This window comes from Scomber japonicus, chromosome 20, assembly GCF_027409825.1.
Source record: "Scomber japonicus isolate fScoJap1 chromosome 20, fScoJap1.pri, whole genome shotgun sequence".
Lineage (NCBI taxonomy): Eukaryota > Metazoa > Chordata > Actinopteri > Scombriformes > Scombridae > Scomber > Scomber japonicus.
The window spans coordinates 11,006,690-11,032,563 of record NC_070597.1 but is presented as its reverse complement, the minus strand read 5'-3'; the positions used below and the strand labels follow the sequence as shown (position 1 = coordinate 11,032,563).

At 39.7% G+C, this 25,874-nt stretch overlaps 1 protein-coding gene across 1 annotated transcript in view; it reads left to right on the top strand.

The window, feature by feature from the left end:
- The window catches only part of dock1 (dedicator of cytokinesis 1), a 183,175-nt gene that overhangs the window by 20,443 nt on the left and 136,858 nt on the right, over positions 1–25,874 (top strand). Inside the window, exons 2-16 of the mRNA XM_053340789.1 lie at positions 5,078–5,161; positions 6,319–6,359; positions 6,489–6,544; positions 7,320–7,416; positions 8,247–8,395; positions 9,032–9,167; positions 10,502–10,659; positions 11,152–11,233; positions 11,822–11,957; positions 13,015–13,087; positions 15,123–15,202; positions 17,577–17,702; positions 17,964–18,088; positions 22,107–22,205; positions 23,369–23,441. Of these exons, the coding sequence (XP_053196764.1) occupies positions 5,078–5,161; positions 6,319–6,359; positions 6,489–6,544; positions 7,320–7,416; positions 8,247–8,395; positions 9,032–9,167; positions 10,502–10,659; positions 11,152–11,233; positions 11,822–11,957; positions 13,015–13,087; positions 15,123–15,202; positions 17,577–17,702; positions 17,964–18,088; positions 22,107–22,205; positions 23,369–23,441 (1,515 nt within the window). The remainder of the gene's footprint in view (positions 1–5,077; positions 5,162–6,318; positions 6,360–6,488; positions 6,545–7,319; positions 7,417–8,246; positions 8,396–9,031; positions 9,168–10,501; positions 10,660–11,151; positions 11,234–11,821; positions 11,958–13,014; positions 13,088–15,122; positions 15,203–17,576; positions 17,703–17,963; positions 18,089–22,106; positions 22,206–23,368; positions 23,442–25,874) is intronic.

Below are 25,874 nucleotides of genomic sequence, written 5' to 3'. Positions count from 1 at the left end.
GATGCTCAGCGTAAATATCACAACACTACTAGTCTCAGTTTGTTTCTCCCACAAAGCAGCTGATAGGGTTATTAAGTCTGATAAAACGGGAGAGAGGTAATGTCATGCTAATTACCCAAAAGATGTATTCATTCATTTTAACATGTTTTTCAGTGAAAATGAGACTAATGATGTAAACATTATCATTCCCTCTAATATTATAAATCATTGTCACATTTGCAATATCAGTCAAAATAATCGCAATTAGATATTTTTTTTCAAAATGTTTCAGCCCTGTTCATCAGTCTGTTCAGCAACTCCATAAACAAGCGGATGGCAGTTGTCAAAAAATTGATACTTAGTGGCAGTGTATTGATAACGTGTTGCAATATGTTGTTTTTAAATGATTAATTTTGCCATGTTCATCAAAATGTAGAATTAAAGTCCACGTTTTGTTCTTTAGTACATTTTGAAAATGGGAAATTGATATTAATATGTACATAGTTATTTATTTCTGAATTGTTATTTATGTCAGACATATAGATATTCATTTTGAGTAGTTGTTCTTTGGCAATAAATTGACTTCTTCATAAACTTTAGTTTGACTAGTTTATTGCTGAGCCCACCCGCTGCGTCGCCACATGCCGTGCCACCCACCACCACAAGTAAATACTCAGCCTGTGGAAACACTGGTCTCTATCAGAGCTGTTAGTTCGTGCTGCTCCCTCTCAGCACCTGCTGTTTAGATAACATGCCGAATCAGCTGGGCCAGTGACCCAGTTCCAAACAAACACACAGATGCAGCAGTTACAGGCCTCTCTGGCTACTCTTAATGATAGTTTAATTGAGCGTTCCCTGCTGTATGGTGACTATGCTGCTCTCTGATAGCTGTGCACAGATTAATCCCACCTCCCTTTTGATTGTTTTGTTGTTTTCTCCCCCGTAGGTACCTTTTGTATCTCGGCTTGGAACCACTGAATTCATTTCCTGGGGTCTTTGTTCCATTGTCAGCCCACAGGCTCGCATTCTGGTGGATTCGCTGGGCTTGTTGGATTATTCAGGGGATCGCAAATACATTGTGGACGTGCACGTGTATATGCACATACACTTTGATAACAAAATGACACAGGGCTGAATGAAACGGGCTACACATGGCATTTTATGCCCTGCACTAAATGATGGTCCCTGTACAAGTTGAACATCAGACACTTTTCAGATGTTCTCTGACTGTCAGAGTGGTTGTGTGTGTGTATGATAGTTAGAGTTGCTACGGTGAAGTGATGACCTGACCATTGACCAGTCTTCCTTTCTGTGTTTAGCAAATTTTATCATCATTTTTTAGACATTTCCTTTTGCCAGATTGCACACTTTTTAGTGTTTGCAACAGAGGGACCAGCCTTGCAGCTCATACCTTTGTGTCCTCATTTTAACCTTTTATAAGTTGCCTTGGTAACACAATTATACACAATCTTTTCCGGCCTCTTATATAGCTGCCACATACTGTGCCGCTATTTGGTATTTTCTGTAATCAGAGCTGCCTTTGTAACTGTGATGTGACATAAATCACTACTTTATTCTTTAAAAATAGATGCCCTGTATAGAATCAGAAATCCAAATAACCCGGTGGTTATTTTTTCAGTTAATTGAACTATTTCATCTTTTAAAATTGCTTTCTTTGTGTGACCACTGGTTAAAAACAGAAAGTAGAGCTGGAATTAAAAAAATGTGTTACGGGAACGACATGCTAGAATACATACATCAATTTTTCCTGTGGTAACAAAAGTGACCAACAACTGGAATACTCTGTTGTAGCTAATTGTAATGAAAAAAACATTGCTCTGTGCCACCTGATATTTTAATGAAATATAATCAGCTATTCTGATGGCAGGGGATTGTGGAAGAAAACATCGATTTACTTGATGCACCATCAGCAGTGTTCGAAATGAATTTTTTGGGGCAATTACATTTACCTTTCATTTGTTCAGACACAAAAGTCATTCATCAGGGTAACAATAACAGAGTATAAAACAATTTTTATATTGTTTGCGAATGCAGAATTAATACCAACAAACATTTGAAACCATCCAGACAGTGTCGACATGTAATGTATGCATTTTGTGATTGAATTAAATTTATGTAATGTTTTCACCTTAACAAATCATTTTCATATTCATTTAGATGGCAATAAGAAATGCAAAGTGATGCCAGTGAATGTTTAGCTAAGCCTTCATATAAGGTGAGAGATGTAATCTTGTAGTAAAACATTGTTTACGTTGTTAACCACTGATTGTGTTATTATTATTTTGCAGTCTACATGCCGTTCTGTATGTAATAATGTCACTCAGAAGCACATTTATAAATGTAATGTTATTTATGAGTGAATTTTATCATTACATTTGAGCATTTAATGTTATTGTTTTTTATTTCATCCTGAATTGCATAGCACTCTGTAAAGTCAGTTTCAATATGAGTGCTATTGATTGATCATCAGTCATGTTTCATCAGTTTACAGGTAAATGTGATGAATTAGTTGTATGGGTGTTATAAATAGTTACAGCCGTGTAATGGTCATGTGCAATGACAGCTGATGCTGCTGGAGCACCTCGCTGATAACACGATTGGTTAATTTGACATTTTTTTAGTTCTTCTCGTTGACAGGTCTAATGATTGGCAGACATGCAAACGGATGTTTTAAAACATTTTATTTAGCCATTCATGGATAATTGTGGGATATTTATAAAACAGAATCGTGCTCAACAGGCTCATTATATGCTATTTACTTGTCTTGTATATTATTTATACCAAATATCCAATTGTGCACACCTTGCCAATGTGATTAGTGGGCCTGCTTGCTTTTTAGTATTGCATTCAAGTCTAGAGAAGAGAGCAATGCGCTTTTTGGATGCAGCGCTCACTCAGTCTATTTCTGTGTTTTTCCTTTTATCTTCTGTGAAAACAGAAAATCCCACTTCACACTTGTTTGTGGTTGTGAAAGGGATGAGGAGCAAAATGCTTGCCTTACTCAGATGAGATGCTTATCCAGAATGAAGATAATGCCATGCATTCATGTCTTCTATTCAGCTTGCGATCACTGCTCAGCTGTAACAGCTCTGTTTCTTCAGCAGGAGTTAGTCCCAGCTCCAGCAGTGACTCTGGGCTTTCAAATTCAAAAGGTTTTTGAATCCTCTTTTCTTTCTTGTAGTCTGGTCTTTAGTTGGAGTCTACTTTTTTATTTGCCAGACATCCATTTCTTGTGGCTGGATACAGAATCTGTTAATTCTGATTATTTCATGTGACACAAAGATGTACTGCGCATACGAATCTTAGATAAAAGACAATGCAACCCAGTCTTTGGGAATAACTGATCTAGCCTACACGGAATATTTTGTCACAGAGTATTTTCAACCCCAACAACATGACGCATGGTGCATTTTAGGTCATGTCAAACTAGGCTAGCAAGCTAGCTCTCCCCCATTCTCCAGTTGGCTATGTTTGTTGTTTAGCTATTAGTTATTTATTTTTGGGTTAATGTGACTGATTTAATTAGAGTGGGTCACAATTCTCTAAATGGGTGCTTGGCTGATGCTGTAGAACATCATGCCATCCTTGTAACTGACCCAGTGAAATTCATCATTGAGTTGGAAATATTGTAGGGGGAAAAAATGCATTTGTTTCAAGTTGGTAATCTGAATGTATTCATTTAACTAAATAGCCGAGTAATGAGTGGCACATAATGTGAAGACACAGTATTTGTGGTTTAGTTTAGTTTATGACTTTTAACATGTCTGGTGAGGCAATTCAATTTCTCTTCGACTTGCCCTACAAAAAAATCCACTTGTCCCGGACAAGCCTTTATGTTGAGCTCTGATCAGCATGCTGGCTCCAGTGCCTGCGGCGAGGGTCCTTTTTAATTAAGCCATTATTCACCTCTGGGAACCTCTGTTGAAGTAGCCCTGCCTGCAATCCCTCCGCAGGATATGCACACACTCTCACACTCTCTCTCTCACACACACACTCTCTCTCTCACACACACACACACACACACAAAGTACAAACTTCTGTCATTTCTCTCTATAGGTGTCCTGTTAACACAAACACCTCTGTTAACACAGCCACCTGTCACACCGTCAGCAGCATATAGGTTGTGTGTTCACTCATGTATGTTTTTGTGTGGGTTCTTGTAAGATTTCTCCGTGACAGGTGTCGGTCACGGCTGGTTTGACAGCGACATGCTGTCCTCCTACCACTAAATGAGAGAACAAGTATCACCCCTTAGGGTTTTATTGCTGTTATAACATGACCTTGACATATTGATGGAGCTCTGACAATAGATGTGAGATGCTGTGTTGTGTTGGCTCTGAAATCAATGAAAGAGAATAGCTTGTGTTGTATTGGAGTCCACAGATCACATACACCTTTAGACTGAAAAAGAGAAGGTTTTTTTCAAACTGTTTTTTCAGCTTTGCCAAAATGTATGTCTTCTGCCCCATTTGCTTTCTGTTTGTTAGTTGATAGGATATCCGTAATATTTAACAGATTTGAATTAAATCTGCAGCACTTCATTCATTTTAGCGACTTTGTTTGATGTAACAGAACATGTTGGTGATTTACTCAGATATTATTTTGGGGACACCTGTAATGTGCTCTATTGACTCCTGTCCATTTAGAATTATCTGGAGGCAAAAATCTGATCTTTTACTGTTTACAAGGAAATCAAAACAAACATTTTCATCTCACCTTTCATCAAAAAGGCCTTAAGAAAATTTGGAACACTGTAATATGTTGCTCTCTGTTTTACTCCATCTGTATTTCTCAGCCAATTTGTTTGGCATCATTGTTGTTTTGGTGCACTCCATTATTACTGGTTTATTTTCAGTGGGTGGTAGAAATTTGTTGATATTGCAGCATCGATGGTGCCAGGCCCAACCATGAGTGTTTCACACTGTGTGGGTGGACATCATGTGGATGTGTGATGCCTCTACGACACATTGCAATGACACACAATTAGTGCTACAAGGGAGCCAAATGCTTTATTGCCTTTTTCCTCCTCATGTAATATCTCCTTCTCTTATATTGTCCTCTATCATTTTTTTTACAGCAATCTATAACTACGATGCCCGGGGAGAGGAGGAGCTGTCGCTGCAGATTGGAGACACAGTGCACATACTTGAGACATATGAAGGTGAGAACAGGCGTACTGATGACATGCAAGATTAGAGTTGACAAGCCAGTGTTGGGCATTATTTTCCTGTCAACACAAATACCTCTAGTACTACGTCAACTTTTATACATCAGTACAATGAGATAATATACAGTATTGGCAATATATGACATTATGATGGAATTCACCTGAAAACCAGACAGCCTTCACTTTGTCTAGTGCTGGATTTTCATGTTCATGGTTAGAGATGCACTGATTTCCATTTTTTTAAAAGTCTGACCAGCTGATTCTGATTTTCTCTCTTTCTAAGAGGTATAATTAACTTTTCTTTAATTGAAAATTAAATTGTATCTTAATAATAAAACACTCTTCATATAAAACACAAGAGACAAGAACACAATATTTGGTTTTCTAACTTTTGAGTTAATTGAAATAAGCTCAAAGTATAATACTGATACAATATTTGTCAGTGGTGCAGATTAACCTTGGTGGATACCACAAAATACTTTCCTATAATATATTGTGATTTCCTAAATATTGTCTTTTTTTTAATGTAATGAAAAAGCACTTAAGTTATAGCAAATATCAACACTCATGTAATTTTAGTATTGTTATTTTTTTTTCATTTTGGATTCGTAGCACTCAACAGGTGTACAATGTTTTGACTCTGCATTAGTTATTTAGACATCATATCTGGCTATTATTAAGCCTGTATTCGGGCTGGCTTCTGAGTTCTGCCTGTTGGTGTTCATAATGATGGTTTGCAACATGTTAACAGTAAATTAATGGAAACCAATTAAAAACTATAATGTTGCTGCTTGATGGCAAGTCTCTGCTGCAGTTCATATCACATTCATATTAGTTGTGTGTTTGTGTGTGGCTGTGACATAACGGTCTGTGCTGCTGTTTACACAACATGAACCATTGTTCGGCTGTGTACGGATATATGAGACTGATCGGGGAGGGTCATTGGTCACGTCTGATCAGCTGAAAACTTGCCATTATTGATTGGTGCATCTCTCTGCAGAGCATTTCATATTCACACTGTTGTTATTTTGAACTTTCATGAAACTCAATAGTGAATTAAGCTAAATTAAACAACTGATCTTGTGAAAAAGTTTTTTCCCTTTTTTTTTGTACTACGTTTGGGTATTGAACATTATTTTGTTCTCCATTAGACTGGTACAGAGGCCATAGGCTGAGGAGAAAATCCAAAAAGGTGAGTGACCAACAGAGATTATGCAAAATCATATTTGCTGCTGAGCGATTGCTCTTCACATCTTCAGTTTTCTAGCTGCTGAACTTCTGTCTTGGCCATGTATAAAGTTGTTTTCTCTTCCTCTTCCAGGGCGTATTTCCTGCTTGCTATATACACCTGAAAGAGGCCACAGTCGAGGGCAGTGGGTTAGTATTTCTGCTTCTTCACTTTGAATAGTGCAGTATTTTTGCTACTACCTTCATTGACCCGTAATAAGAAAACTGACAGACAGACAGACAGGCTGACAGACAGACAGACAGACAGACAGACAGACAGACGTTCCTGTCATCTATAGATAGATCAATAATGTGATTATAATGAAATATATTAGATAAATTGAGTTAAAGACTGCAACAAAAATCAAGTTGTGAACAAATATGTAGTTTGTAGTTAGAAGTTTGTCCTTTCAACTTACTTTCAGTCTTACTGAGAAGCTTGTCGGCTAGATAAAAAGTGTAAGTTGAACGTAGACATCCTCTGAGGTTGTTTCCGTGGAAAGCGTTCTACTTGATATGATGTGACATGTGTGTTTGTGGCACTGCTTTTTGTTTTGATCAGCCGTCTTTGATTTCACTCGCACACCACAAAAAAATATGAAGCCTAAACTTCAAAGTCCTTGAATTCAGCTGAAAACCTCGAGGAACAGATATTTTTGCACACATGGAATTGTCACTAAAGGATTTGATCAAAGGTGTGAAATCAGTTTGAACTTTTACTAATTACAGGCAGAGTGCATGTGTGATATTGACAGCAGAATGGACAAAATATGGGATGATTTTGCTTTGAGAAACTAAAAACGTTGGTGATTCCCCTTCCTTCTGTTCCTCATGCAATATATCTGATAATACAGTCTCAGTAAGGAGAGGAGAGGGCAGAAAGGACACAGAATCAATATATTAAATTTGCTCAATGTCACTGCAGGCAAAAGGAGACGGTCATTCCAACCGAGCTGCCTCTGGTTCAGGAGGTTACCACCACACTGCGGGAGTGGGCTTCGATATGGAGGGACCTTTATGTGGTAAGCCAATTTGCACTCCCCACCCCCACCCCCCTCCGGTGAAAGATCAACACACTCAAGTCAGATATGTTTTTTGGGTGGATAAAGCCTTTTGTAAATGTAGGTGGAGCTTATACATTGGTTTATCACAGATATATCAGTATATGGTGTAATTCTTATGGTGATATATATATTTTATCTGATTCAATCTTTATTTTTCTTAATTGAAGTTAATATTTTTTGTGTTTTTTGTGTTTGCATTTCTAGGAACTATTTATGATTAATTTTCAGTGAAGTTTGCTTTTTATTCCACTTGTGCCCGTTCAGAACGTGCCGATTGCTCGGTGTCAGGTATTGCTGCTTGCAGCTTTCTCGAGAACCGCTCATCCAAACAACTTCACACTCAACACTGCACTCCCTTTGGGTCCTCAGCAATACATCAGCCAAGTGTGAAGTAGATCGGATGAAAGATTGTCGAGAAAAGCAAAGAACAGACAGACAGAAACACTCCCTTTAACCTTTTATAGTTAGACAATATTTATTTTTACTTTCTTCAAATATAACATTTATTTTAGAACTGCAATATACCATACATAATGACACATCTTATCATATTGTAAGGGATATTTGCCAAATAGAGTTTGTATTTTCATTATATATTTGTGTAAAAAAAAAAAAAAATCAAGAGACTAGCTCACCTACTAATGAGATGGCTGAGCCGCTATATTGACCATGTCCTGTCAACAACCAGTATTTCAGACAAAAACCCACATGGATGTTGTAAATTTCATCCTGGAAGTTGATTGTATGTCTAAGCTGTACACATGTTCATCCATATGTTCTCCTGACAGGGGGACAAACGTGAGATGTTCAACTCTGTCCGTGACATGATCTACAGCCTCATCGAATGGCGTTCCCAGATACTGTCTGGCACCCTCCCGCAGGACGAGCTCACCGAGCTCAAACAGAAAGTCACCTCCAAGATAGACTACGGAAACAAGTGAGGATCCGGTCTTTAGAGGCTTTTAGTTTTGTCCTTCCCTCCCTACAGCTTATATCCCTTTATCCTCATATTTATCCGAAAAAATGACTCTTGTTGGAATAGGTCAGCAATGTCAGTCAATAGAAAATGACAGGTCATCACTTAGCTTGAGGAAAAACTGGAGGGATTTAGTTTCAGCAAACCATACTGTATTCCATCATGAAATGACAGCTCTTGCTGTGTCTATAGTGGGCCTAGAAAATCGGTTTAAAATGAAAATTGTGAAGCTCCATTCTGCGCCTGTGATGAAACTTTAAACCTTTGGCCAGGTAGAGAAATGACTTTTGCCTCTGCAGAAGCAGGGAGTGACGAGCTGATGAAATACCGCTATTGTCTGTGGTCTGCATTGGCTCCCACTGCAGAAGAAAGAGTTGAACAAAAAAACAGGAGCATTTGAAAGAAAACAGAGGAGCTGGAGGAATGTTATATGAGAACATGAGGCAAAGGGAGTGGCAGTTATAGTGAATGTGTATGTTTCTGCTGGTCCTTCTCTCAGACGCACAAGCTCAATATTTGCTTGTGTGTATAATGTTACTGTATGTGTTCATCTTGGCAGGTTTCAGCATCTGTTATCTCTCCTGCATGTTTTGCCAGGTACTTGGATCTAGACCTGGTGGTCAGAGACAAAGATGGGAACATTCTGGACCCAGAGCTCACCAGCACCATCAGTCTGTTCAGGGCACACGAGGCGGCCTCTAAACAAATTGAGGACCGGATCCAAGAAGAGAAGGTAAAGAGGGAAAAGAAGTGATCCTGCCTCTTTGAATCACATTTGCACCTACCAATATACTCTGATGTTTATACAGATAGTATATCAATGATAACTAAAAGAACATTAGTGCAAGGTGTAAATGAACATGTACACAGTGTGATCAGAATGTAAACGCTTCTTGAGCTCATCATTCTGGCTCATTGAATCCCAGCCAGAGTCAAACAGCTGCAATTACAATGTTTGCAGTAGGGAAAAAACACTGCAGGGTAGACGGGTTATCACTGCTCTTCATACAAGATAATTGCTTGAGATGACATTTGTCTTTAGTTGAGACGTCCTCCTCTGCATAACAGTTATAAAAAAGAAGTGTTACATTATTTTATTATTACCTTTTTTATTTGGTTTTCGTGATGAAGTTACACTCATGTAGATTTTTATGGTTAAATGTGACAATAATGTCTTTGCTTCCACAGCTAAGAATGAAGCAAGTTTGTTGAAGTCATTTACATGGATGCACAAACTAAAGATTCACCATCATTCAAAATGTGAACATCCGGAGAGCGTTGTGCTATTTTGATTCCTTAAAGTAACATTTCTGTCGAACAACAGAAAAAAAAACAAAATGGAAAACTGTATTACAAGGTTAGAAAAATTAACCTCTTCAATCTGGAGTGGAGTCTTGGCATTTAAAACAACTTTAGTGTAGAAGTGGGAAAAAAATGACTCATCCAGATGCATTCAGAAAGTCAGGAGCTCCAGCCAGATGTCTATTTTACTTGGCGTATCAGCGGTATCCCTCACCTGAATGTCAGCTGGCAGTATGTAGGAGTGCCAGACACTAAGTGCCATGCAGTTATGTGGTCTCATCTTATGTGACCTTTTTATCGAGGGGTCTTTATTGCATATGCATGGGAAATAAGAAAGTGTCCAGGTCAACGTGTTGAATATTAATGATGTGGCCCCAGCATATTTTTTAAGGGCATCCAGGGAGTCACTCTGTCAGTCCACCTTTTACTGTAGGTGCAGTCTTGAAGATCAAACTGCTTTTTATTCCAGTGTGAAATACATTTTTATAGTTTCCGATTGATTTATAGACATTATTAAATCTTGTTTAACTTGTTTAATTTTCAGTAAGACAAAGCGGCAGTAGGTGACATTTAATTATCTGTGGTGCAGTTATTAACCACACCTACCTATTCTGCTAAATGTCGGTATTTTCCCAGGAATGCTTAGATCTTCACAGAGAGCTCATTGTTCAGATTACAAACAGATCTAAGTCCTACCTGTATGTGACATTAATCTATGGAAGAATGGCCAGTATTGAATGTGATACCTCTGTTTCCCTCCAACAGTCTCAGAAGCAGAATATTGATCTGACCAGGCAAGCAAAGTTTGCTTCCACGCCAGCGTTTGCCCTATTTGTGACTCTAAAGAATGTGGTGTGCAAGATTGGCGAGGACGCAGAAGTGCTCATGTCACTCTACGACCCAGTGGAATCCAAGTTTATCAGGTAAACCCATGGGTGCATATACTAGATCTTTCTTTCTTTCTTTAGACATGTTATCAGGTGCATAAAAGGCGATTATACAGTATCTTGCGTTTGTGAAGGGCAAATCTAAAGTTATAATCTGTTAACTGTTAATTATAAGAAAGTACACACACACACACACACACACACACACACACACACACACACACACACACAAATTTAACCGGAACTAGGACTGCCAGCTGTTCAGGGATTTACTGTTTGTTTTAGGATTGTGACAGCAAATTATCATAAGTAGTGTCTTTTACATCCAACATCAGTCCTGCATTTTGTTTTCCTAACAGACCAGAGTGTTGATTACCATTAAGGCTTTGGCAGCTTTGAAACAAACTGTGGTTAATGCAACTTATCTGAATGCCTTTATGCACTGTAACATAGATTTTTCACTGCAAATATGAGAAATTGCTGAGATGCATTATAATGTTGCTATTTCTGTCATTTCTCCCTTTATAGTGAAAACTACCTGGTGAAATGGTCAAGTTCAGGTCTGGTCAAAGACATAGACCAGCTTCATAATCTGCGGGCGGTCTTCACAGTGAGTGTGTTTGCTCTTGTGTATGTGCTTCTCCTGAGTTTGTGTGTGTGTGTATGCACACTCGCCTGTGGTAGTCCACTGTTTATTCAGCCATGTTATGAGGCATGTGGGAGCCTGTTTGCAGAGCCTGTATTTGTGAAGCGCTCTCAGAAAGAGCCCAGCTCGCTGTATATATTTACCAAGGCAGTCACCTCTATCTAATGGAAGCCCAAGGGCAGAAGGGTCAGTGTGTACCCACAGGAAGCACTTTGCTAGTTATGTGAGGTATTGCCCACAGGAAATCTATTGGTGGACGCAATCACAGATGTTGCTGAATCAATTTGTGGGGAAAACTCGAAAGTTTGCCCTTTACACAAACTCTTCTTCACCAAAGAATGTGCTCTTAATAGGACAGTTGTTGTCGTTCACTCTAGCATTGATGTAGCTTAAAAAAGCCTGTTGTTAGGTATGGATTTAGATCCAGATGCATCTTCCACTGAATTTTGACCTCAAACTGTACAATCTGATTGTTACGGTTTTGGTTTGTCTAGCTATACTATAAAGTATCAGTATCAGCAGTTTTTCTTAACTTTTTTATTCCCTCTCTAGGACTTGGGCAGTGAAGATTTGAAGAGAGAGAAGATCAGCTTTGTGTGTCAGATTGTCAGAGTGGGCCGAATGGAGCTACGTGACAACAACACTAAGAAGCTGACATCGGGACTGAGGAGACCCTTTGGAGTGGCAGGTAAAAAAGACTACACAGACACTCTTGGGTAATCTGTTTACTGCATGGCAGGAGTTGTAATGTTCTAGTCAGAGGCTACCCTTTAAAAAAACATCACAGAACTTTGCAGTCCTGTCTCTGCTTGAATATCCATATGTGCTCAAGCTTTGAGAAATGATTCCTTGCTTTGCCTCACAGTTTAAAATAAGTGTTGTGCCAAAGTCCCTGCCTAGAGGAATAAATATATTTTGGTTTTTCAGAGATTCAGAATTTAGAGATCCCCAGCTTAAGTTGAAAGAAGAATTAGAGTTTGATTTATCTGCTGTTGGCGAGCTGCCAAATGTATCGTAAACTAATTAAATTGGCATTTTGCCCACAGTTCTCCAACAGAGAAAATTATGCTTTCAGTCTCTTTCTCCCAGTGCAGCTTGAAGAGGAGGTAAATGACAGCCTGATTTATGACGGCTTATCTTTAGACATCTTTATCATCGCTGCTGCATACAGACACCGTGGAGAGCCTGATTTTGGTCATTTGCTCATTTTGAGGCACAGTTGTACAACTTTCTCTGGCTGACCTCAGACCAATAGGACACACTAGTACCAGTCATTTTGAATATTCACTGTTTCTCGCTCACTTTATGTGAAGCCTGTGAAACTGACAAATTCAAGAATGTGTTTCCTGAGCTCTGGCAGATCAAAGTTCACTTTTGCTCAACTTTGACCTCAGAATTAGCACAATCTGCAAACAAAAGATCTCGGTACATCTTGTGTTTTGGAAATGGAAGAAGGCTTACATTCCAGCATCAGTGTAAATGTGTAGGTGAAGTCATACCAGACACAGAGCCCTCCCTTCTTTTCCACATTGTGACTATGCAGCTCACAGAAATCAGAGTTGACTGGATTTTCACCATGCTTTTTCCACCATAGTTCCACCTCTGCCTTAATAAGTACTCATTGAAGAAGACCCAACATTGTCTAGTGCTGCTTTCACCTGCTGCCACTGATATGGCCTTATTGTGCAGTTATAGCTATGTCTGTCACAACAATGCTGTACTCTCCTCTCCATGTTTTTCCACAGTAATGGATGTCACCGACATCATAACGGGCAAAATGGACGATGAGGACAAGCAGCACTTTATCCCATTTCAGCCGTAAGTGCACAAAAATAAATCTCATTCGGTTCCTTTAAGCTCTGGATGTTGCATAAATTGATATAGTTTACCCTTATTTCCATTATTTTGAGCATGTATAGTATGTCAGACACACTGTGGTTGTGATTTTTACATTTTTTTTAAAGACTTGAATTCTTGACACCTGATTAGCGAGGGTTTTAAGACAGTAACGCTCCCCTATTCCCAGCTGACTCAATTAAGGCAATCTCATTAACTGCTGCCATTCTCGTAGGACAGCATACAGAGCCAGAGTAACCTTTTCCTTAACGTGATTTCCTGCATAATTAGAAATGCCTCAGATTCAGGCAGTTTAGCTGGCAGATCACCTCACTTAACGGTTTTATCTGTGAGCATAAATCATGGAAATTAAAGCCTTCTGCTGTGAAGAGGAAGAACACGATCTACAAGGCGTTATTTATGTCCGAATGTGAATATCTGTCAGTCAATTTTAACTGATGGAAGTTTTGAAGTAGCTGTTCCACAACGTGTCACTGAATGTGTATTCAACACCAGCAGAGGCAGGAAGTGAAGGAGCCATTAAGGGAGGGTTAGAAATAGTGATGTAATTTTGATAAACTCCTGGCATCCAAGCAGAAATGGAAATGGCTTTCAAATGAACAAGAAAGATCAAAATCTTGCTGAAATAGTTTGTTGTTCTTGTTTTTTTTCACAGGCTTCTTCATTATAAGTCTAAGACTGAGCCAACTTCCCTCTGAGCACATTGTGTGGAATCATAGCAAGCAAATAAACCTAGATTATTTAGTTTAATCAAAATTTTAATACTCCTGACAGTTTTGAAAACTGAGATTATTATTATTATATAGAATCTATATTCAAATTTATCTCTTGGGTTTTGGGATGTTAGTAAGAGAAAATCATCCAATTAAATACATCACCTTAGGCTCTGGGAAGTTTTGATGGAATTTCTTTTCACTATTTTCTGATGTTTTATGGACTTAATGATTTCATGAATCTTAAGCATATATACAATAAAGACAGCTGAAGGTAATAATTAGTTCCTGTCTTATTGCACCACATGTTAAATATCAATAATTGAATATCATGTCCCACTGTGTCCAAATTTCAGCATTTTGTAAAAAAATCCGATTTTAAATCCATGCAAAAATTATTATTGCAAATTTGATGGATAACCTTTCATTTGTCTGCTGACTGCCAGTGTTTTGTCCCGTGAATGTACAAACCTTTGCTGCCTCTTATTCTGCTGTCTTGCTTGGATTGATTTTGGATTCAGAGTCAGAGGCGCTGAGGACAGTCTGATTGACAGAGATCCTGGAATGCTTCCTTCATGCTGATATCACCACTGTCCTCTCTTCCATGCTCTTCCTCTGCCTGTTTAGAGTCCTGTACACTGCAGATGCCATCCCTGCACACTGCGCATATTCCTCTCACAGCTGCCAAACATGTGGTGCTTCCCAGATCACATCTGTTACTTTCTTTTTTTTTTATGCCTCTGTACGTCACTCGTCTCAAATCAATCTGGTACTCTTTACACCCGAAGCCCTGCGGAGTACAAAACAGGATGTTATGTTTTTATTTTGCTTTCTCGCTAAAGCGGAATGAGAGTTTCCGATTGGGTGTATTCTATTCTAGGATATTACTCTTTGAATAGATTTCAAAGCTAAGCAGTTCAAGCTTCCTACTGCAGCAGTGGCTCTATGAACGCTGACTCTGCATCATTTCCTAAACAATGATTTCTGTGTGTTTCTTTCATTACCCATCCTGCCTCACTGTTAACTGCTAACAAGTGGCTTTGTGTCTGTCATGGTATTCGCATCACTCTTCGGTGTGTCTCCCCTTCTTCTCTCTTTCATCCCTCTCTCCTCCTCCTCCTCACAACCATCACTTGTGGCTCTCTCTGCCCCGCTCCTCCACCTCCTCCTCTTCCGCCATCTCTTCTCCTCTGTGGTGTTTGCCTGTTGTGTGCATACTGCAGGCTAGCGTTGGATGACGCCATTCGCCACAAGCAGCTGAACATCTCCCGTTTTTCACCCAGGGTGGCAGGGGAGAACGACTTTCTTCAGACAGTCATCAACAAAGTCATCACCGCCAAAGAGGTCAATCACAAGGGCCAAGGTACTGTGCAGGGCTCAGACACAAGAGCCAGAGCCAAGAACGAAATTTACTACACTACTCTCATATCAATAAAAGGTGCTGGTGTCTTATTCGGGTTATAAAAAATGGTTATACTGAGTCAAGGCTCTAAAATTTTTACTTAACCTAATATCAGTGTCTGAATAGAGAGCTTGTCCTGGTGTTGGGTTTTTCAGGGCATCTCTTCTAATGGTTAAAATGACATTGGAGTTAGTGTGCAGGTGGCACCCTTGACATTAAAGAAAGGAAGGGGAAGCCACATACTTGTAATGCTGAATGTAATGCTTCTAATGGATGGTCAAAGGTCAAGGTAAGTGTGACCCTCACAAAACATGCTTTTGGCCATTATTCAAGAACTGATTTGCTAATGATTACAAAGTTTCACCCAAATGTCTTAATATGATAAAATGATGAGGTGATGATTTTTCATATTCAAAAGGTCAGCTTCACTGTGACATTGTAATCTTGTGCAAAAAGATTTCTCTGGCCATTATCCAACGCCATAACTCAGGAACAGAAAGAGGGATTGTGACCTTATTTCATACTTGGTCTGATGCTGAATTGGTGACACTTATCTTTTGGTTCCGCCTTAAAACCACAGTGATTGTTTAGATCTTCTGTGCTGCCAGGTTGAAGATGTGTGTGAAGCATCCACGTTTAAAATCTTTTAGTTTCTTTGCAGCAACATCTATATATGAAGCTTGGTCTATTGCTATGGCTACAACTTAAAGCTGGCATCCAACCACAAGGCCATGTTTCTAGAATTTCACCTATTGTGAAATGTTTTTAGGTGGTAAAAAGAACTTTGTCATTATCTCTACTAAATATTTTAAAAGTTACAAGGAAAACCCAAATTATAATAAGGTTGTAGAGTAATATTAAACATTTTTCCTTATTATACTTATGTCATTTTCTTTCATACTACATTTTAGGTCTCTTCATACAAAGTACCATTACCCCCAGCGTACAGGCAGGGTGTTGAAACTGTCCATCTTACTAATAAGAACATAATTCTTTGTCGAGTGCTCACACTATAAATCACTGCTCATGCTAAAAATAGTTGCCGACATCACCATGACTACAGGATCCAAGTAATCCAGCTGTTAATTAAGATGGTGAGTCTTCTGCAAAGACTAGATTTTATCAGCGATTTGACATCTGTGGATAGAAGAACAACATTAGCTGTCGAAAGGATTTGTGCTGGGGGGGTCGGGGGGGCATCATGACAGCCTCCATGGTATTGTTATGCCCTATGAAGATGTACTTAGATAAATGTCAAGGCTGCTCCGGCCCACACTGGGAAGAAAAGCGAAGCACTGAGAGCAGCCGTTTCTGTCACGCTTGCATATCAAAAGGCTTCCAGTGAGGCTACTGAGAGATGTGTCACTCACAACAATATGAGGCCTGTAAAGAGAAAGTGAATGAAGCTTCACAGATCACAAGTATCATCAATTTTGGTAGCATGTGGTAGGGCACACTATGGGATAACAACCTCAATCATTTATTTATTCTTTTTTTTTCATTCAAATGTTTTTATCTATGCTGCTTTGGTTTTGTTGTTGTTGTTAAACTGTTAGAAATATGACCTGTGAAAGTTTCTTGTAGGTCCTTTTTGTCCTGATTGATTCAGAGCCAGTTTCCACCCACGCTTTACATTCTTAGGTCTGTCCAAGACCAATGAATTAAGTCTGAAGATTACGGCACAATTTAAATGTCACAAGTTTCTGCCATGAATGTCACTCATTTATAACCGTATCATTTAATAATTAAGTGCCTAAAGGAGAAGTTCCCACTCAAGGATGCTAGTGTCCTTGCTCCCTGTAACAGTGCTTGAAGTAGCACTTTTATTTCAGCCAAGGTCTGTTTTACCTTTTTTTTAATTTCAGTGCAGATTTATTCTTTTATTTATGGCTCTTTTTTTTAAGAGAGTTACAAGAGTCCTGCAGAAATACAATGTTGCACGCTCATAAACACTAGTTAGTGATGTAGATATCAAACACGCAACAGTCATTTGGGCTCAACAGATGAGTTAATGGTTTACCGTGTTACATAGCAATTGGATTTCACCAGGAGATTTTGTAGTTTTTATCACCCCCACGCACTCATTCATCTGAGCACAAAAAAAAGCACTGACACACTTGTTTTCTTTGTGATGTTTTCCTAATCACTTCCCCGAGGGTAATTTCTATTTAGCATCTTACCCTAGAGCTGGAAGATATCACTCTGACAACTGACAGTGGAAAACACATGAAGAAATCTCTTTTTAGTTTTTTTTTTCCTGAAGCATTTTGCTCTCATGCTGTCTTCTCCTGACGTTATCTCAGTCCCTCCCTCTTTGCCTTGAATGCATCACCAGGCCTGTGGGTGACTCTCAAGCTGCTTCCTGGAGACATCCATCAGATAAGAAAGGACTTCCCTCACCTGGTGGACCGATCAACAGCGGTGGCTCGCAAAATGGGCTTTCCTGAGATCATCATGCCAGGTTGAGTGTTTTACAAAGACTTCACCTTGGCTGCCAGTCTCTGAAAGCTTTTAAAAAAATGTCTTGATATAATTGTCAAGTAATGGACTGAAGCCATAAGCTATGGTGTCAGCTATATACCAATACCACCTCAGACGTACTGAATTATGCTGTTTTTATTGTACTCATATATTTTAAAAAGAATGAACTCTTGAACTCTATAAAGCCTTTGAGAAGTGAGGATGTCCTCACATCTGACCTGCTTGTTTCTGTTTCCTAAAGGTGATGTGCGAAATGATATCTACCTGACTCTGGTTCAGGGGGACTTTGACAAGGGGAGCAAGACCGCACACAAAAATGTCGAGGTCACCATGTCTGTTTATGATGAGGACGGCAAGAAACTGGAGGTACGACTGAAGAATGTTAACTTAAATGCTGAGGTATTTTTCCCGGGTTCAGCTCATTCTCTGCATTCAGGACACAAGTGCTATAGCCAGTCAGTCTCTCAGACAGTAAGTGATTTACCAGGCTTTCTTTAATCTCACACAGCTCAGCACACTGCTTAACTGACCAGGACTCCTATAAAGCAGTGTGATACACAGGCCAGACTGTACGCCTTTTCCACCTCTCAAAAATGACAGAATGCAATATTTGGCTCACCACTGCAGTACTCAACCTCTATCATTGTCACAGTCAGTTGCAGAGTCAAGCATGTAGGCAGGAAATATGGGCAGTATAGTCAGAAAGTTGCAAGTGACAAGAGTTGTGAAATCAGCTTTTCCCTCTTTGCTCTAAATATCATCCTTAGAAGGATGTTTTCTCTCCTCCCTATTTTCTTATTAACAAGCTATCTCCAAATGATGCAAGTTTATTAGGATGAACTATGCAGCCCTGAGTTAATTGATTTTAAATTTGGTCAGCAATTACTACTTCCCATGGACTCACAACATTGTAGAATTCTCCTTGTAAAAAAATGCATTTAGAAAAAGTATGTCATTAAGGCTCTTCATCACGTACAAACGCATCAAATGTTTTTGTATTTGTGCATGCGTTTAGTCACACAACTGAGGACAGTCTCCCAGGTTCTGTTGTTAAAACTGGGTGGAAACAATTAGGGTCTTTAGGGACCCTAAAGACTTGGTCCCTAAAGACCCTAAAAAGCATAATTTCTGGTGAGGTATGTCCTTGACAAAATTAAAGGGATGTAGGTTTTTTAGCAGCTGTTCTTGCCCCCATTCAAGTAACTACTGTGCATTTAGAAATCCTCAGACTTTGATAGATGGAGATGTCCGATGTCTTGTATTGCGAGAATGGTGTGTGTTTTGCACACTGATGGCAGTCAGCAATCACATCAGATTAGTTTTAGGCATCCATGGGATAGTGTTGGGTCCAGATTTCGCACCATGTTATGCATTAAATTTCACAAACAATTCAACATAAATCACCATGTTGGTTGCCAATTTGCAAGTAGTAGAATGTTTAATGGACTTTCTGCTTCTGACTGCTGTCTACTTTTTAATCGTGTGCCAACCCGTCAGTGTCAAAATCCTAATAAAGCTTCTGCTTTATCTAGAGTCTCTAGCCAGTGACCCCTTTCTGTGATGTTTAATTATTGTGACCTCTTGCTTGACATTACCTCTTGTTCTGCAGAGGCCACCACTTAATGGGGGACACGAGAGTTGAGAGAGTTGAGTTTAGAACAGTTGGACAAAAGGAGTATGTGGGAAGAACTGGGAGCAGGGCGTGTGTGTCTGTGGGACTGTCTGCTAACATGTCTATGAATATTCAGTTTTTGTTGAGACTGTTGGTTTAATACAGTTGGTAGTGTTCTTGTATATGCATTAATTTGTGAGGTATACCAAATATTTCATTGCAAGGCTACTGCCTTACATTCCATCATATTCTACATATATTAAGGACATCATGTCGACAATCGGTGTACTTCTGTACTTGAAGTAAGAATCACAGTAGAGATTCAAGGAACTGATGATGAAAGAGTGATTTGAAATGATAGATCCCCTGGTTATGGGGAGACCTCCTGCAAACAGCGGATCAGAAGAGACTGCTATAACCCACGGCTCTCTCAATTATACACATTAGACTTTTAGACTGACAGACTTTGTCAGTGATTTCACCCAGCACACCAAGGAAGTGTAAGGATCAGTGGTGAATATACTGTAAATGAAGTTCTTATCTAGTTGGAGACCATGATGATCTGGGCTTCTGCCATATGGTACAATATCTGACAGTACAGACAGTTATTGGTATGCTAGTCAAGTTACCTCATTGTAATTCTGATATCTGGATGTTGCAGTTACATTGTAATCTGTAATGCTGTATACGGACAAATCTCATGTCTCACAAACAGATGAAAAACAAAAGAAACTGAAGTTCTCTTTGAATACATCTGTACATATTTGTGCAGTTTGATTTACACTGTAGTGCAGATATTGGGTTCAGAACCAGAATGCGATGTCTCCTTGTCAGTGTGAAGCATCTACCTGTCAGTTTTATTGAAACTATACTCCACTTACTTTACTACATACTGTATGTATGAATCAGCTGTTGCACCCACAATAGAAAAGCAAGTTTTATTGATTTGTTCTTTCAGCCAAGTGCCACACACAAATACCAAAATGAATACTGGTGAGCAGAAACTAAAAATAGATGAATCAGTGTTTAATATAAATACAAAAAGATGTTAAAATAACTTTGCTTAAAGACAATCCATCATGAAATAGACAAAATGTGAGCTAAACAAACATCAGTTGGTACAATTCAGCAGATTTGTTGCCCAACCCTGCAATTTACTGTGTGGCTTTTTTTCAAGGTTGTCAGAATCAGTAATAATGATGACAGCAGTGATCAACAGTGATCAAATGACATAATGGTGACGGCAGTTGACAGTGATCAAGTGACATTGATAACATATATAAGTGCCATGGCAATGTTATGTTGACAGCTCTGGAACTGCCTTCAACATCTTGTCTTGCAACTTTTGACTGAAATGCTCAGTCTCTTCTCCTCAGCTCTCCAGGGATTAGTGCTAAGTGGTTAAATTCACCCTCTTCCTTCCTGGATTTTAATAGGCTGAAAGGAAGTTTGTGTTTCTGAGATGAGAGGCAGTGTCACTTCCTGTCGGTCACTTTAAAGTCTGTAGCTTTTTTTTTGTATGATCTTTGATAAAAGAAACTTTCTCTCTCTTTTCTTTTTTTTTACCCTGAAACCAAACTTTGAGTCATAACTCCTACTATTTCAAGATTATTTTTTTTCATCAAGACATTTATGTAATAGAATAAAGACGCCTCCATATTCAAGGCACTTGAAAATTGGAAAGTGTAATACTCACATTGATACTTTTTGACGATGATGCTAGATTGACTTTGTAACCCTTACTTTTTTCTTGTTTTCTTGACATTTCTTTCTGTCCATTCCCTACTGTCCTCTCACTATCTTTCTGGTCTCTGTCTCTGTCTGAATTTGGTCATCCTTACTCTGTCTCAAAATGGATTTGTGTTGTTGTGTTGTGAGAGGCTGGAGAGTGACTTCACCTTGACATATTAGCACACCCTCACAAACCCCTCTCACCTGTGGCCAGACCCAGGCCATTTTCCTCTCTTTGTCTCTCCAAAAACTGTAGCTGTCATGAATCCTGGCCACTTAGTGAAGGGGCACAGTTGCTAGAGCTAGCATCTGCCCCCCAGATCTGCTCGGCACGGCTGGGGGAGATAGGGCCTGTTATTCCACATAATTGCTGGTTGTCAGAAGCCATTAGTGTTGGAGTATTTCAGCACCAGCGCACTAGCAGGCCAGGGAGTCAGCTGGAGTAGTGAGAGGAAAGATGTTGGCTGGTTGAGCATGGATTGATAGAAAACAAGGCATGCGTGTATCTGCTGTCACTCCATCCCTCGACCCAAATCACCCAGGGGTAGCGGAGTATTTTACATACGCACCCTGACCTGTTGTAGAAACTCAGAAGACCCAGTTGGAAGACCAATTTACATGGCTGGATCCAACAACACCAGCTGCTCCTCTTCCCTGTGTCTGGCTTCCTTCCACTTCTAGCTGCATAGGAGCCACTGCCCCTCCTTCTTAAATAATTAATTTCTAATTTATTTCTTATATCCACAATGCTGTCATGAGATTGGCAGCCAACAGGCAGGTGCTCATGCATAAAGTGCATCCAGACTTTGAAAGGCCATTCTGCTAGATTAAGGCTTTCTGCCACAGGGACTACATTTTATGAAATAAGTGCGAGCCAATTTTCCACATGCTGCGAGTCTGCTAATGTGTTGACGGAGTGATAATAGTTCCACCATCAGGGTTTTGCCACTTTGAATGTACTTACAGCTAAGTCAGCCTAACCAGATAACAATTACTATTGTTTGATAACTTGTTTTATGGGGTTTCTATCTCTTTATCTAGAATGTGATCTTTCCTGGAGCCGGAGATGAGGGAATCAATGAATACAAGTCTGTCATCTACTACCAAGTGAAGCAACCACGTTGGTTTGAAACAATAAAGGTAAGTCTTCCTTGTAATGTACTTTGACCACCTTACTTTTTATATCTTTATTATTCTGAGTAATATAGCTCTCTAACTTGTTATTCATAATTACACAGTTTTACACAGGTGATCTTTACCTATGATGAGTATTAAACCCTACAATAGATTCAATGTAATGTAAATGAATACAAAGATTCTGATCCATACCAGTGGTTTTCTCTGTTTTAACCCATTTACTACAAATTTAGTTCTCTTAGATCACAGCTAAACATTTAGCAAACCATGCCGCCATATTTTAGATGTGAGATCAGATTAACCCCACACTTGATGGGTGACTGACTGGGGAACAAAGGGGGTGCCATGTCGAATTTGGTGCAATTTGGACACATGACATGATTAATATTAATATACTTAAACTCTGAATGAACAAGTGATCAGCCACTCCTCTCTGCAGCAGCGGGGCTTCTGGGCTCTGTGGACTGCATGTCATGATTAGAGCTAAGATGAGAGAGGAGGGAAAGACATTTCTCTTTGTTTGATAACATTAAAAGTTAGGCTTTGTTGTGGATCTCCCGACTTTTAAAAAAGACTAGAGGAAAAGAGAGAGATAGTGTGAGTGACAGAGAGAGGGAGATTCAAAGCCTGTGAATGATGGAAATACATTATTTTTGGATTGTTTCACAGTAGTTATCATAAAGCGTTTATGTTCGAAAGCACAAATAAACAACCATCAAATACACAACAGGTTACTAAATTGGAGACAGATGCGATTTTGGTGCAAATATGACGCGTGGCACTTTTTTTATAGATTTATTTTTGGGCTTTTTGCCTTTTTACAGTAACTGGCAGAGATGCTGAAAGGAAGCAGGGAGAGAGAGAGGGGAAAGACCTGCAGCATATGTCCCTTGCCGGACTCGAACCAGGGACACTGCGCGCTACCATGTGGCACATTTAATATGAATAAGCTTTGAAAAAACAAGCAAACATCGAGCCACCCAACTCTATGTCTGATTGATATAAACACTGGGGCAGGCCCAACGGGCACTGCACTAGTTTTTTCAGATTAATTTATTTATGGTGTGAAAATCTAGAATTTGGGGTTAATTCTGCTCCTGCTGTCTGTCCCTAAAAGTCTGTGTTTTATTGATGTTTTACACAGTCCCTTTCTGTGCATTCTCCAGGTTGCTATACCTATTGAAGATGTGAACCGGAGCCACTTGCGGTTCACCTTTCGCCACCGCTCATCGCAGGACTGTGAGTACAAATGTCAGCTTGTGAATAATCAGTTTTGCTGGTGACCAGCTGCACAACTGGCTTCTAATCTATCCACAGCAAAAGTAATGGAAGATATCCAATCCAAACAGATGTGTTGCACAGTGATGAATACTTTGAAGCTCATCCTTTGTCACATTAATCAGAAGTATTAGTCTGCCCTGCACAAAGCAGCATCATAGAGTGGCTTGTCAGAGACTACAGCTGGGATGTGAAAAATGCCTGAGGGGACTTGTTTACTGGGATCAGTGTCTACCTGAAAGCAGCCAATTTTGTATGTCCTTCTGCTTTTTAACATCCTTTTTAATTTTGGGGGTGTGGAGGGCAGGGAATCCAGTCCTGGCAGCCTTAGTATCCCATCTGCCTGCCACATGGTAAGGTCATCCTTCCAGCGGCAGGACTGGTTCAGGGATAAGGTTTTTGGATGGGTAGTAGGAATAACGACAGGTGTATATATAACAATCAGTTCATGTGACACAGAAGGCAAATCAGAACTGGGAGGGTATCAGCGTGGGAAAGCATACTTTTTCTCTGGTAATCTTCTGCTGTCGTCATCCTCTAGTTCCAAAATCCCCAAGCTCAATTTGCTTCTGACCTGCATGCAGGTAGCATGGAGGAAGTGGCCAGGTCTCAGAGCTGGTTTATAATCCACTTGGAGAGCATTCTTGTCATGCTTGGCACCTTGCTTCTGCGGGGACTAATGCTGTTACGAGGCATGTCTTTGAAACTCTGTGACTTGCTGTTATCGTGCTGTAACGGTTGCTTTAGAAACGGGCTCACCTCAAGTGACTCTGAGACTGCGGAGGCATGCTGATGCTGCCAAACTTTAAGTTGTTACTGACAATTGACAATGGCGAAATATTATGAAAAGGTGTAATGGCTGGATTATGCGGATTTATGCATGGTGTACACCTTCTATTTCCTTGTCAATGATTGTGTTTACATGCACACGATCTCATTTTGTCAGTATCTCAGTTTCTGATTGTCTGCCTCTGTGTAAGCATGTCTCCTCAGCATCCTGCTACTTTCTCTCATTTCTGCACTGTTATCTCAGCAGCTGAGGACGAACCCACTTTATTTTTGGCTGCCTGCAAATACTGTAAAAAGCTGTTATATTTACCGCTGTACTGGATTTGCCATCTTCATTTGATCACCAGTAATTGAGAACTGGGGCACCTACTGATATAATGTTTCCTCTTTATCAATTTGTGTAACAGTTTAACAACCATCTCAATACGTACCTTAGATCATTTCATGATACCATTTTTTTGGTTGTACTAATTAAAAAGATGCACCTGGCAGACAATAATGAGAACCTTGTATAATGTGATTAGATGTGCTTTTCTGTCACAATACTCCAGCCAGTATATTGAAGATTATCCAAGCTTGCCGTTTATTAATACATATATTTTAGAATGAGAATATTATGTGCCTGTGCATGACTGGGATCCTCCAAACCCTGACTGTACTTAGGATTCTTGCGTAACCACACTCATCACCTTTTCTGTAATCAGTTTGTCCATGATATTAATGCTTGTACGGGTTAATGCAGATATCACAGTAGCTTAAAATGTAATGTCTACATTCTAATGGCAAAGCACTTTTCCAGGAAAATAGGTAAAAACCTCTTAGTGAGTTTCTGAGCGGATATGGTCTGTCTAATGAAGTCCTTCCTGCTTCCTCCACTGCTCATAGCTAGTACTGAACTTTTAGTAGAAACACACAGTGACAGAGCTGCTCATCAAGGCCACTACTGGAGCTTATGTTCTCCGTAGCTCAGCCCCCTGGTTCAGAATCAGGCTAACACAGTGCATCAGACTACCACTCTAACATTGTCAGGCCTCATCAGACTGATGATTGCTGTCACAGATGCCGCCGTGGCTGTAAGAGATCCCCGCCATCTTTGCACTTCTGTTTCATCTGTCATTATGCCACTACCTGGTGAATGGGGAGGAGGGTAGGCCTTAAAATGTGGCACACTATACTCAACATAAATCTGAAGTGACAGCCCACCTTAGAGGTGGAAGTCTGCAAAACTTCTACTCCCAAACACACACACACACACACACACACACACGCACACACACACGCGTGACGCTGATTGGCTCGAGAAAGTAGCTCTGTCCTGAAAGTGACATTTTTCCCCCAAATGCAGAGTTCTGAGCTTTCTGCTCTCTTTTGGAAGTTAAGTTACTAATACATTTTTCTCAGCTGGGTGGCATGCGTACAGTGTTTTCCCTCCAGTGGTTCCTCTCAAGCCAGCCCAGTAATTATTCACCAGCGAGGCTGCAGGCAGCAAACCAATGAGGGGATTTATGCAGATAGAATGTACGAGATACTTTGATGAATCACGTCTCCCTGCACATAAATTTGAGCTTGTTGATCCACAATGATGATATATGTAGCCCTATCCAA